The 13,306-nt window shown below is 37.8% G+C and overlaps 1 protein-coding gene across 1 annotated transcript; it reads left to right on the forward strand.

The window, feature by feature from the left end:
* The first annotated feature begins 987 nt into the window (after positions 1-987).
* Positions 988-6,651, forward strand: LOC140230810 (uncharacterized). Its single transcript, XM_072310951.1, has 4 exons — positions 988-1,444; positions 2,689-2,852; positions 4,235-4,405; positions 6,350-6,651. The coding sequence occupies exons 1-4, from the start codon at positions 1,144-1,146 to the stop codon at positions 6,461-6,463; spliced, it is 750 nt and encodes a 249-aa protein (XP_072167052.1). The 5' UTR covers positions 988-1,143; the 3' UTR covers positions 6,464-6,651.
* Positions 6,652-13,306: the final 6,655 nt, after the last annotated feature.

Genomic DNA, 13,306 nt, shown 5'->3' on the forward strand with positions numbered 1-13,306 from the left:
ACAACATGAACGGAACACCGTATATCAGTGTGCCATTCGTAGATGCTCTCAATCTAATCACGGGTCATAAACGAACACATCAACGTGCTATGTATGAAATTGCTTTCACACACTGGCGCGCGTATGCGCCGACTTATCATGGTTCTTTGGCGAGCAAGGTGATTGATAATTTAAAGTTTATTGATATATATTGTAATAAAATGTGTTATGTTCAGTAAAAGTGAAGTTTTATCTAATTGTTAGGGTGGTAAGATTATGTATAATAACGTATCTCAAATTTCGGTGAACTAATTTCGGGATTAGTTGTCATATAATCAGTTACCTGATGTTTTGTCTAATATTTAGTTGTTTTATTCTCAAAATGAATCCACCTTGGCACGCCGCAGGAAGGAATACCTTTTTTCTCCCGTATATATATATTTTTTTTTCTGATAATAATGACGGTGTGATACTTTTGCCCCTTACAAATCTTTCAGAAGGTAGATGCTGCCTTAAAGAAAAAAAAGATAGTGGTCATGTAACGTATATTATTCTTAAATTATGGACGTAGGGGGCGTGATAATGTGTATGCATAAGGGGATAAGAGGAAGAAGAAAACTAAAGAAAAGAAGCCAAAAAAAGACCATCAAACAAAACAGAAAGAATGTAGCCATGTGCACTTGGTTCTTGTCATCGAAGAGGAAGCTGTGAATATCATCCTTTCAGTCACTCTTTGTCATTAAGAATAATTGCTTGAAGCTGACTAGTTCTTCGTTCTTTCCAATTGTTATGCAAACGAGTCCAACTCCAAATAACATTCATTCCACACGTCTGATGACATTCTATTCAACTGCGTGCTGTATGACCAAGTGAGGCACGTGACTAGTTTCTTTTGTTGTTGCACATATTGCGAGCTCAAGCAAATCTGTGGTGAATGCTCCGGATAGTTCGCGCGGGAAATTTGAAGCTAGCACTGCGCAGTGAGACATTACAGGTCCAGTAAGAGATTCCGGTTACCATCCACGTTCTTTGAAGGGCAACGTTCCTGTAGATGTATTTCTCTTGTCGCGAATGATATCTGTTCCACGGTATCAACATCGAGATATAACCTTATCTTCGAGTATTCGACAGTGGTTCAAGTAGGTTCAAATAGATTGGATTGGAATGAAAAGTAGCGACGAGCCTGGGAGAATGGGTGAGAAATTGGACGAATCTCGTAATTCCTCGGATGGCGACAAGGATTTGAGTCACATCGACGCCATTTTGAATAGCAGTGGCAGTAGCGGCGGCCAGGAGAATGGGGAAAAGACCCTAGCAGACAGGCGGATCTTGGCCGCCAAGCACAACATGAAGCAAGACAGCCTGCTGCTGCGCCTTTTTAAATTCGTCTTCTACATTCCACTGAAAATCCTCTCCCTCTTCGGTCTGAACATCTTACAGGCAAGACTTGAATTGTCCGAAAATGGTAAGAATCACTCGAAACATCTATTTAAACCTGCACCTTTTCATCCATTTGTGTATTTGTTGTACAAAGTAATAGTTAACGCATTTACTAGAATGAGAAGGGAATAAGGAAAGACTTCCTTTTAAGACAGCCACTCCAATCACACTAATACTATATAAGTGCAGATCTATACAACTCTACCTAGCCTAACCTTGCTTGCGATACGCACGGAGCACGCACTCACTTTTGGGTGGCTGTCTCAAAAGGAACTCTTGCCGGGAATAAATCTACAAAAATGAACAAAGTCAATTAATTAAAGTAATATTTAGAAATAGTTTTATGGTGTCTTGGAATGACACAAATAATGCCCATTTTACAACAAACATGTTAACGTTTCTTTGGTACAGTGTATTCAATTTAATTCACACCCGTTATAACGAAGTCCTCGGGGCCAACAGCTTTCTTTCGAACAGAATGGTGTTATAAAGATATGAGTTGATAATTTTAGGACCTTTTATTTTTATTTCCATGCAAGGAGAATTTCGTTATAAACGTGTTCGTTATAACGGGAGTGCACTGTATGCCACAATCGTGAAATTATATTGGTTCTCCGCTCGGCAAACACATTAAAGTTGGCAAATACACTACCCATATTGATTTACTAATCTACTCAAAGGCTATCTGGCTCAACACATCATAAGAAAGTGTGTAATTTCAGTAAGATGCCAACTTATTAGAGTAGCGAAAATCAACGCATTTCTTCCCTGTGAATGTAGAAAAACGAGCCCTTCAATTCCAATGGAGATCTACTGATAATTTGGTGATGCGTTGGAGATAGACTAGATTTGGTACATAATAATTTTACTAATGCCAAGCTATATAGGGCCTATATCTTTCCAACAGGGTGTTAAAATAAAAGTCTGTTTTGTCTATGTCATATAACCTTCACAATGCTAGGGAGAAAATACCCATGTTAAAAAACATACACCACTTTCCTATGAAGCGCATTTTCCAGCATATCTTGTTACAATGTTTACCAATACTTTTTTTTTTTACCATGACATCAGCTCTGCAAGCTCCAATCAACTTTGAGCACTGTTCTTCTTGCTTGTTGTAATGGCCACTTGAAAATTTGAATGACTGCAAATTTCGGTATGGCGTTGTTACCATGTCAACAATTCCTAATTTACTCTCTTGTCCGAGAGACTTTCTAAAAGTTTGTCAAATTTTGTCCCCAATCACTCTACAACCTATCTCCATTTTAGCGAAGATCAACAACAGCCCACTCCGACCGGCATCGACATCACCGCAGAAGAGAAAGCGGGACGACCGCGATGCGTCCGATGTCGAATTCGACGACGAGAACGAAGTTGCCAAGTTGCTCGAGGAAGATGCTGACTACGATTCGCAGCAGGACGACGACTTCAAGGTAAGGTGTTCCAAGAGGTGAATGGAATGGAGGACGATCTGGAATGATAGACGTGAAGCTTAATATACAAGAATGATGCACAGGCCAGCATGTATCTGTGAAAATTGGATGCGAGAGTTTAAGGAACTGTTTAAACCTACGAGCGCAGCGAGTAGATTTTAGATTGTTCCAGAGTTCATGAATTATTCATGAAATTCATGAAATACAACAATTTTCCCCAACATCCGTCCGGTACACTACGTTGTTGTTGTTATTTTAATTTAAAGGCGCGTGTCCTTTAAATACTACTTTATACACTATACTAGACTTGAGCAATGCGTTCGTATTTTACTTGACGCATGGCTCAGTGTGGATACTAGTAAAAAATCAATGCATGACAATTGACCAATCAGATTGCAGAAATTCTAAAGTCCGTTTTGTTATACTGAATATATTCCAGGCTGTAGTCTGAAGAACAGATCTTTTGTCAGCAACACACTTAGTAGATAATTCACAGGACTCCAAGGTATACTACAGCAAACAGCTTCATTGTCCGTTCATTTATGTAGGTGGCGGTGCAAAGTGGCTTAGCTGACAGCTATGGACAGAACATCACGATTTATAACATAGTGTATGAAGTTATTGTTAATTACAATAAATGTATATTTACTGGTAACAATGTAAGCACTCAGAAACTAAAACATTCTTTGCGACTGATTGACAAATTGCCCCACATCGACGTAAATAAGCACTGAATTGATCAGTGTTTTAGTAGTAGCCATGTTTATCATGGCTACTACTAAAACACTGATCAATTCAGTGCTTATTTACGTCGATGTGGGGCAATTTGTCAATCAGTCGCAATGAAAACATCTCGACGGAAGAATTTCATGAATTTGAATAATAAAACATTCTTCTTGCTTACCGCCATTGTGACTGCGTTTTTGGCAACTTATTATTGTAAACCCTTCATGAAACAGGCGTATAATCTTAAATCGGCTAACATCTGCTTGACTATACATGTTTTTGTTTATAATTATACCAAGGTAATCGACTAAGGGGGAAAAAAAGACGCGTTGTTGCATTCTCAGTGGAATTGAAAAAGACCCTCATAAACACATAATAACTCTAGAACAGACTAAGCCTTCTCTTTTCTTTAAAAGTAGACTAACTTCTTCATTAATCTGATCTGACTGCATAAAGTGAATAGAAGTGTGTGCTTTCGATCAGGTCGCTTTGTAGCGATGAATGCATATCTCATGACAGTGCGGCTTTATGTGGAAACCAAACGCTTGCGACAATTCATTGTAAGCTTTGGACCTATTCATCTTTGCTCCGATTTTTTTTCCTCTTTCTCTACCTCCTTGGCCCTCAACCCTGATCCCTCCATGATCACCGAGTAGCCTGGCGAAGAGAGTTCGTGTAGCGATGAGTACGCCGAGGGCGACACCGAGGGTGAGCTGTCCAAACTGAGCATCGAAGACGTGTCCGAGCCTCGCCCCTCCTCGCTCCGGAATATCACCGTTGTCGATGACGGTGAGAAGAAGGATAAGGGTTCGGAGAAAGCCGACAAGGTAAGGAGAGGGTGATAAGAAATTATTAATTCCGCTCAGACGGTGATTCTCAACCTCGAGGATGAGCTAACTTCGAAGATGAGCTCTATGGGGCGCCAAGTGTCGCACGGTCAATTTCGTTACGAAATCGACTGTCCGGCACTTGGCGCCTCATAGAGTTTACCCTCGAGGTCAAGGATCACCGTCTCAACGTCTAAAACGTAGCTACATTGTACTACGATTTCTTTAACTCTACAAATCCCAAGCACGACATCATTGTTTTGCAAATCAATCTTCTTATTATGCTTGCCTCTGTGACATTTTGCTTTTTTTTTTTTTTTTGTAGACATGGAAAGCATATAACATGTTCTTAATGGTCCGGATTCTACCTTTCTAGCGGTGAAACTTGACCATTGACCATCATTTCCATTATTATGGCTTAAAGTATTATTTCTGAGCATATTTCTTTTCCGATTAACACTCTAGTCAATCTTCATACCAGCACACATGTACAGTTGACACATCGATATAATCCCCCCCCCCCATGACATTGAGGTGTGTGATATGTAATTGTATACCCCAGTGTTACGCAGCCTTAGCCACTGCGTCACGTAATGGTGTAACTTAACCTCGTTTCTTGACAGATTTCATTCATATTCGGAATGTAGGCATAGATTAATGTGAATAAGCGATCTAGCCGCTAATAGCTTGTGGTGAGAGCGCCATCACTTGTTTCGTCTTTACACACAAAAAGATTGATTGGTTCAAGGGTCTGCCTGGTTGTTTGCACTCTGCTAGCCACATTTCTTGACGGATTTAGTTCAAATTTGGTACAGATGATTAACATACTGGTAGTCAAATCTGAATCTCATTATTTAACGTGACCCTCATTATTACGCGTTTAAAGAATCAACGATTGCAACCATGTTATACCTTTTGTGTGTGCCTTGCAATCGTTTCTGTGTTTGTTTTCTTTAAAATTTGTATGGAGGTGAATCATACTGAAATTAAGACCCTTTGGCTCGAATTCACGAAGGTGGTACAAATGAAACCATGGTTTAAACCATGGACAAAAACCATGGAGCGCCAAGTGTCGCACGGAATATTTCGTTACCAAATTGGTCATTTCGTCGACAAATTGACCGTTTCGTTAACGAAATTATCATTTCGTGGACGAAATGTTCATTTAGTTGCAAAATGTTGTCATTTCGTTATAAAATAATCATTTCAGCGACGAAATATTCCATGCAACACTTGGTGCTCCATGGTTTTTGTCCATGGTTTAAACCATGGTTTCATTTGTACCACCTAGGTAAATTCGAGCCTTTTAGTTTATGGGGTTTTTGTTCTGCTGCCCCACTGTTGCGCCATTTATAAGGTCAAGGGTCATACTTTGGTTGATGTCTTGTGTGTGGCCTATGGGCTGTGGTTTCTTTTTCTTCCTTTTTTTTTTTCGGACGGATGATGGCATTTTGTACTCGGGTGTGTAATGCAGGTCCGTCATCCATATAGTATACTTTTTAAACCTATATTCTAACGACCCAGGGGGGATATTCACTTCCGCTGCGTGGCAACGGAATACCGGTCGTCGACGGTCGTACAACTATGAGATGTGCCTTTGTCTTATAATATTCATATTATGTAAAACAATATTGAGTCCCATTGAAATGGGAAAAAAAAGTCTCTTCGTTTCCTGTGGAAGCTACCTACATTGTGCTATTGTCACAACTCAACCCAATCACTACATCCTGACAATCAAAACGTTCCGCTCCATTCTAGGCAGATTGCACCCAAACCATGATAATATTAATGTTGCAAAACACCATGATTGTGAAGCCATGTCTTGATCTGAGCGCTATAACTTGCTGCCGACCACTTTATTCGCGTTAGTCTTGTTCAAGGCGCATTACACTATTATGTTCTGATGTTATGCCTAACTTTGTGTACATATGCCACTCCTCGCAGGCCGACATCGAAAAGAAGACCGTGACTACCCCAGCCGTGGTCGTTCCGAAGTGTATCGACGAGCCGATCTCCAAGCCGGAGATCACCCCAGCCACTGTGGGCGTCATGGGTTAGATCACAGCAAAAGAAATAGCACCCTCTACGTCGGCGATGCTGCTGCAAAGCGCTCCCTTCTAAGAGAATTTTGTTCAATCAAACGATGTATGAGTGAAACACAACTTCGGGCCACTGGGTAACATCATGCACTTTGGATCTAATGGGTAGATACAGTGTGGGAAACAAATCTCACCGAGTGGTGATCAAAAGTATTCAGTGATTGTAGAGGTCTGTCATTTGTCAGTTTTGTTGCTGCGTACATACGTATAATCATAAATAACCCTTTGATGTTACTTTAAAGTTTCAAATTGAGGTTAATGAAGTCTGACTATTATGCAAACATGATATCCCATTTTGCATGTTTGTTCTGTAAGACCTATTCTGTACTGTGACTATTACGAGAATAATCTCACATGTGATGCTTTCCGTTCATTCAGTGACAATATAGCTACAATATTTTAATTTGGCAAATCTGCAGGATGAGTATTTTGGCTCGGTTCTGTTATACCCGAAAGCTCTGATCTGGTCAAAAACGCATAATACTAGTATGCATATTAGAAACTTCACCGAGAGAGAAACTGATTGATTTAGGTATAAAATTGCTGATTGATTGTCACAACGAGAAGAAATTATTGGAAATTACATAAGTACGTGTTTCAACCGCCGTGCCAAATTGTGTTTGACTAGAAAGAAAGAATATCTTTGTTCTATTTTGTTATCAGTATTTGTGCGTAATCATGTGGATGTTTAAATTGTCGATTGTTTATACGTGGCTTTTTGTTTCTCTGGAGCTGATTTATTATAATGAAAACACAGAAATATCATGATTTATTTAGTCTATTAAAAAATGTTGTATAGCTTGTGTTTATAGATCTGAATTTGTCAAATATATTATAATTTGTGTGTGATTGATTACAGAATTGGTTGGTTTGTGCTTCAAGAATGTTTTGATTGACGTTGAAATAAAGAACAATAAAGGACATTAATTTTCTTTCACATTGTTTATTCGTTTTCATGTAAGACACTTTGCTACCAGGCTCATGTTATCAACAGATTACGTAGGGTATATATTGTAATCATATAAAAGAGCATTGATTAATTTAGAAACATAAATCTCATAATATACAAAATAGGTATTGCATTGAATAACATTAAGACTGCCTGTCAAACAACACATTGATAATACATGTATTGAATTACACGGCAGAATTCTATCACATTTTCCAACAGCATGATATTCAAGAGGGAAGAAGAGATTAATTTGTTTTGCTTTGTGTGTGCGTGTGTGTGTGTGTGTGCGCGCGTGCGTGCGTGTGTGCGTGCGTGAGAGAGTGTGTGGGTATAGTATATCAAGGAAAAACAAAAAAAAATAAAAAAAGTGGTGGTGTGTATGCCTTATAATTAGAATGTAAGAGAGTGTATGTTGGTGGTGTGTGTGTGGGTGTGTGTATGTGTGTGTGTGTGTATGTGATGTGTATGAGGGAGTCTGTGTGCGTGTGGTGTGTGTGTGTTGGCGTGGCTAACTTGGGATGTTAGTTTTAAAAGAGAAGAACAAATGGAATGCTTCATGACAGTACAATTAAAACGAGGAAAACGTTGTAGAGGGTATGCGAATATGCGAACAAAAAAGCGAAGTACCTTTTCGAAGTAAACAAAATGAATAAATGAAAAGAAAATTGATCTTTATAACCCTTGACTCCTAGGCGGATTCAAGAAAACCTAAAACATAACAAACCAGACATCTGTGTGCAGTGAGATGGTTTTCTTTACCCACAAGAGTCACAAAGTCAACATGTTTTGCAAGTAGCGCATCGTACAAAAATATATCTGTTCATCAGGAGACATAATCTTATAAACATGACAAAATGCAATCATTGCAAGGAAAAAATGGTTGTTTTGATGATTCTGAAGAACGTACACGCCGATACAATGTTTAACCATTAATCTGCATATTGATATGATTAACCTTCAAAACATTAATTACAGTTTTCAGCTATCAAGTTCATCAGATTTCACCATTACGCTAACGCTGTACTCTCTTTCGTAAACACCTAATTCCGTACAATAATTTACTGTTCTGTAGTATGACGATAATTAAACAAGAATGAACGATAACGTCAATTTATTAAGGTTATTATATACGATATATATTATCATGATGAAGCTTTTCTTGCGAAAAGTTTAAAGAAAAAAACAACAATGTAATTGCCTTTGCATAACATCTCACATTACCTCGTAGTTTTGTCTCTGTATTTACAGCAGAATGATATATAGATGCCCCCCCCCCCAAAAAAAAATATGTATATACATACTATATATATATATATATATATATATATATATATATATATATAAGAAAAAAAATGGAGAGGCACACCTAACAGTATCACACTTCCAGTCGGGAGTTTGCTATACATGTAGTACTAATGGCAGTATAAACATGTAATGTTAAAAAAAAAAAAACAGTCGTCTTAGTAGTAGCAGTAGTCAGTAGTAGTAGTAGTCAGTATAGTATAGCAGTAGTAGTAGTAGTAGTAGTAGTAGTAGTAGTAGTAGCTGTAGAAGTAGTTGTAGTAGTAGTAGAAGTAGTAGTAGTAGTAGTAGTAGTAGCTGTAGAAGTAGTAGTAGTAGTAGTAGTAGTAGTAGTAGTAGAAACTCGATACTCGAAACTCGAAACTCGATACTCGAAACTCGAAACTCGAAACTCGATACTCGATACTCGAAACTCGAAACTCGAAACTCGAAACTCGAAACTCGAAACTCGATGTTTAGCAACACACAGTAGTAGTAGTAGTAGTAGTAGTAGTAGTAGTAGTAGTAGTAGTAGTAGTAGTAGTAGTATAGTAGTAGTAGTAGTAGTAGTAGTAGTATAGTAGTAGTAGTAGTAGTAGTAGTAGTAGTAGTAGTAGTAGTAGTAGTAGTAGTAGTAGTAGTTTATAGTAGTAGTAGTAGTAGTAGTAGTAATAGTATTATAGTAGTAGTCGTAGCAGTAGTAGTAGTAGTATAGTAGTAGTAGTAGTAGTAGTAGCAGCAGCAGTTGTGGTAGTGACTTGCAGTAATGGTATGGAAGTGGTTGTTCTAATAGATACATTTGGAACACGAAGGACATTAAAGGCATAATTCACCATTTGCAGATGAAACAAAAACCCAGCATTAGTCCTTCAAAATAGTTCTAAAATGTGAGTTTGAGATAGAAACAACCAATGTAAAAATCTGAACCAGTATAATGGATGTTATGTATTGTTTAATGTACAAAATGTGAAAAATAATAAAAAGAATGTTTCCAGACTAAACCGTCTACAGTTATGGTTTGTTAAGAAAAACAGTGATATCTCCTTATATTTTAGGTTTTATATCGAATATTTTATGTGGTAGGATGTTTTGTGACATAACTGACCTGTACGTATGCATCAAATGTGATGTTCTTAAAAAATTTTTAAATCACTGCTCCCAAAGATAAACAAGACCTTTAATTATCACTCTCGAAGTGATATCAAAAAGTATGGTATCGGTAAAACGGTGTCAGTTCGGTCGCAGTGTAGTGACTCCTAAGTGACCGTAGATATTGAACAAGTCAAAGTATTTGTTGTTTTAGTAGGGATGATGATACATAGCAGTAGTGGTGGTGGTGGTGGTAGTAGTAGTAGTAGTAGTAGTAGTAGTAGTAGTAGTAGTAGTAGTAGCAGTAGTAGTAGTAGTAGCTGTAGAAGTAGTAGTAGTAGTAGTGATAGTAGTTGTAGTAGTAGTGGTAGTAGTAGTAGTAGTAGTAGTAGTAGTAGTAGCAGTAGTAGTATAGTAGTAGCAGTAGTAGTATAGTAGTAGTAGTAGTAGTAGTAGTAGTAGTAGTAGTAGTAGTAGTAGTAGTAGTAGTAGTAGTAGTAGTAGTAGTAGTAGTGGTGGTAGTAGTAGTAGTAGTAGTAGTAGTAGTAGTAGTAGGCCTAGTAGTAGTAGTAGTAGTAGTAATCATCGTCTACTTTCACAAAGTGATACGTTGATAACAAAAAAGTTGCTAGCCGTAATTCATAATGAACTGAAAGTTTTTGTTGTTGTTTTTCTGCAAATACGCTATAATCTTCTTCCGCGGTCATCTGGCGGTTGCCTATAATCGTCAACTGGTACGCAATGCATTACACGCGTAACACCCCTCTAAATTTGCGTATCTATTGTGAATACACTATCAAAATTGTCTACCGTCTTCAAGGGAAAAAACAACAACAACACGCACATGCATTCTGTATTCGCCTTTTGTGCTATTCATCCTACGAGTATTTAGATCAATTCATTGTGTGAAGAGATTCACATGAGGTATATGCAAGAAGCTTTATGTGTTTGAAGATTCTTGGTATATCATGCCGCCTTTGTCGGAAAACAGAACTTCTCTTTGGTATCGCCACCCACTGATCTCCATAAGTACTGTATAGAGATCTGTGATCACCATCCACCTATGGTTGAACAAGCACCCTCAGTCGCCTTTGTGCATACATTTCTACGCTTGCCTCCTACCGATATGCTTTTAGTGATACATCAAATCCTGACTACCTCTAGGAGAAAAGTTATCTCCGAAGATCACGAAGGTTGCCCTAGGCATACCTAATAAAGTACCGGACGTACCGGGAAAGAACACGTTCATCGGCCAGCCTATTGTCTTCCCTTTATATCACTATAACAAAGTGTTCACCCGCCTGTTCCCAGTTAATGCACGTCAATGCATGGAGCACAGTTTGCGTACGTCAGGCATTTTAGGGGGAAGATGCTTTGAATAGGAACAATCTCTTATGTCAAGGTTTTCGTACATTTTGAATAGAAGTAAAAATATCGTCACAAGGTCCGAGGGGAACACAAAAAATCCATGAAATTTGAACGCAATAGTACACCTACTGCTTGTATATTTAAAGTTATCATCATATCACTGTAAGTGAACGTCTGAACCTGAGAGATGGAGCTAGCGACAGGACCATGTGGATCAAAAATAAAAGAACGAAACAAAAACGCCTTCACTAGTTACGCAGCAACGTTTATCTTACATGGCAGCAATAGTCGAGACGTTGACTCTCAACGTGCCCAATACTAAAATCATGTTCTATCATTAAAGTATAAAACTAGAAGTCGAACACTAATCACGCACCAAAATTGACATCCAAACACTGGGATACAAAAGAAACACGGAGGGTGAGGATAAAACATAAAACACGCAGAGACTAAAATTAACTTGTCTGAGGGTGTTTAGAATCTTGCTTTTCATCACAAGTAATATCTGTATTTAATCTCTTTTTAATGAATACCCTATCACTATTATTGTTATTGTCATCATCACTGTCATTGTAGGCACCACTCTATGATATGTTCAACTATGTTTGAAAAAAGAAGTAGAAGAAGTAAAGTCCATGAACTGGTAGAACACCTACGCAATATGCACTATCATAAAGTTGTAATTTTGTATTTAACAAAGTGACTGTGGATCCCTCTGGGTGAACCCCTATGAAAACCAGCCTTTGGCTGACGAAGGTGTTCCACCCCATGAGTGGAAAATAAAGATTGCGTTGAATTGAATTGAATTGAATTAAATTGAATTAAATTGAATTAAATCAAATCAAAATAAATTGAATTAAATTGAATTGAATTGAATTGAATTGAATTGGATTGGATTGAATTGAAATGAATTGAATTGAATTGAATTGAATTGAATTGAATTGAATTGAATAGAATTGAATTGAATTGAATTGAATTGAATAGAATTGAACTGAATTGAATTGACTATAATCAAAGAAAGTGTATCTTCCAAGATAGTACTTGCGTGGTGTCTGTGTGGGTCTACGTGTACGTGGAACTACAGATACCACAATAAAGAGTTTTGTTGTCAACTTCGATCATCCTTCGTTATTTTGTTTTTGGTGTTGTTGTTTTGTTTCGTTTTGTTGCGGGGCTTTTGTGCTTACAAAACACTTTTAATAGTATGTTGCATTACGTTGCTGACCTTTAAAATTGCCTTAATTTTCATACCGAGAATCTGTTCCGTGTTGCATAGAATCAAAGTGGGGTATAATTCAAAATACGATTAGTATCTTGCTTTCTTTTTTGTTTGCTTGTTTCAATTTAGTCACAAAAGCCTAAGATTGAGAACTTCGTTTGGTATTCTTACTTCTGGTCAAGCAAATTCAACACTAAAAGTAATTTCTATTAAGATTTATAGTTTCTGGATTGCTAGTGTAGCATTAGGATCCAAACTAAATCTTGTAGGTAATTTCTCCTATCTACTTTACCGGAGCTTTTAAGAGTCTTATAATATGACGCCAAGACTAAGTATAAATATTGATTAATTTTGTTTTCAACAGATTACCTTACTCCTAATACTTCGATGAGTTGCAAATAAGAATTTGATTTTTTTAAAGCACAAAAGAGAATAATACAAGCTTGGATAAAGAGATCATATGACTATCAATGAACTCACATTGTAGAGTCTACAGTTTACCCCAGCCAAACCAAGGATTACACACGAACAGAAGTCTATTGTCAGTATAGGCTTACGTGGGTACATGCATATGGGAACTTTCACATAAATACGATACTTAAACATACAAAAGTATTGTTGTAATTTTGGTCTTGATTTCGGACTCTAACATCCTGCAAGATTCAGTCACCGGGTCGTGACTTGTAACGACTTGTTACGACGTGTGACCATGTAACGACGTGTTACGCTAGAGACAAGCTGCTGCGGATTGAAATGTATTTGTGCGGTGCAGTTGACTTCCACAGGTTTGGTGAATATTCGCCTACGAGGGCGTACACACAGACCAGTCTCTTTCTACCAACCGGGCGTGTCCGTGTTGTGATATTGCATAATGAAGGCGATGATGAATGACT

The sequence above is a fragment of the Diadema setosum genome, chromosome 7 (genome assembly GCF_964275005.1).
Source record: "Diadema setosum chromosome 7, eeDiaSeto1, whole genome shotgun sequence".
NCBI lineage: Eukaryota > Metazoa > Echinodermata > Echinoidea > Diadematoida > Diadematidae > Diadema > Diadema setosum.

What these genes read in the sequence shown, in the direction of transcription:
- LOC140230810 (XM_072310951.1), top strand. Translation starts at nt 1,144, where the DNA reads ATGAAAAGTAGCGACGAGCCTGGGAGAATGGGTGAGAAATTGGACGAA. An exon ending in ACTTGAATTGTCCGAAAATG is followed by an intron (nt 1,445 to 2,688) that starts GTAAGAATCACT and finishes TCTCCATTTTAG; the next exon opens with CGAAGATCAACAACAGCCCA. An exon ending in AGCAGGACGACGACTTCAAG is followed by an intron (nt 2,853 to 4,234) that starts GTAAGGTGTTCC and finishes ATCACCGAGTAG; the next exon opens with CCTGGCGAAGAGAGTTCGTG.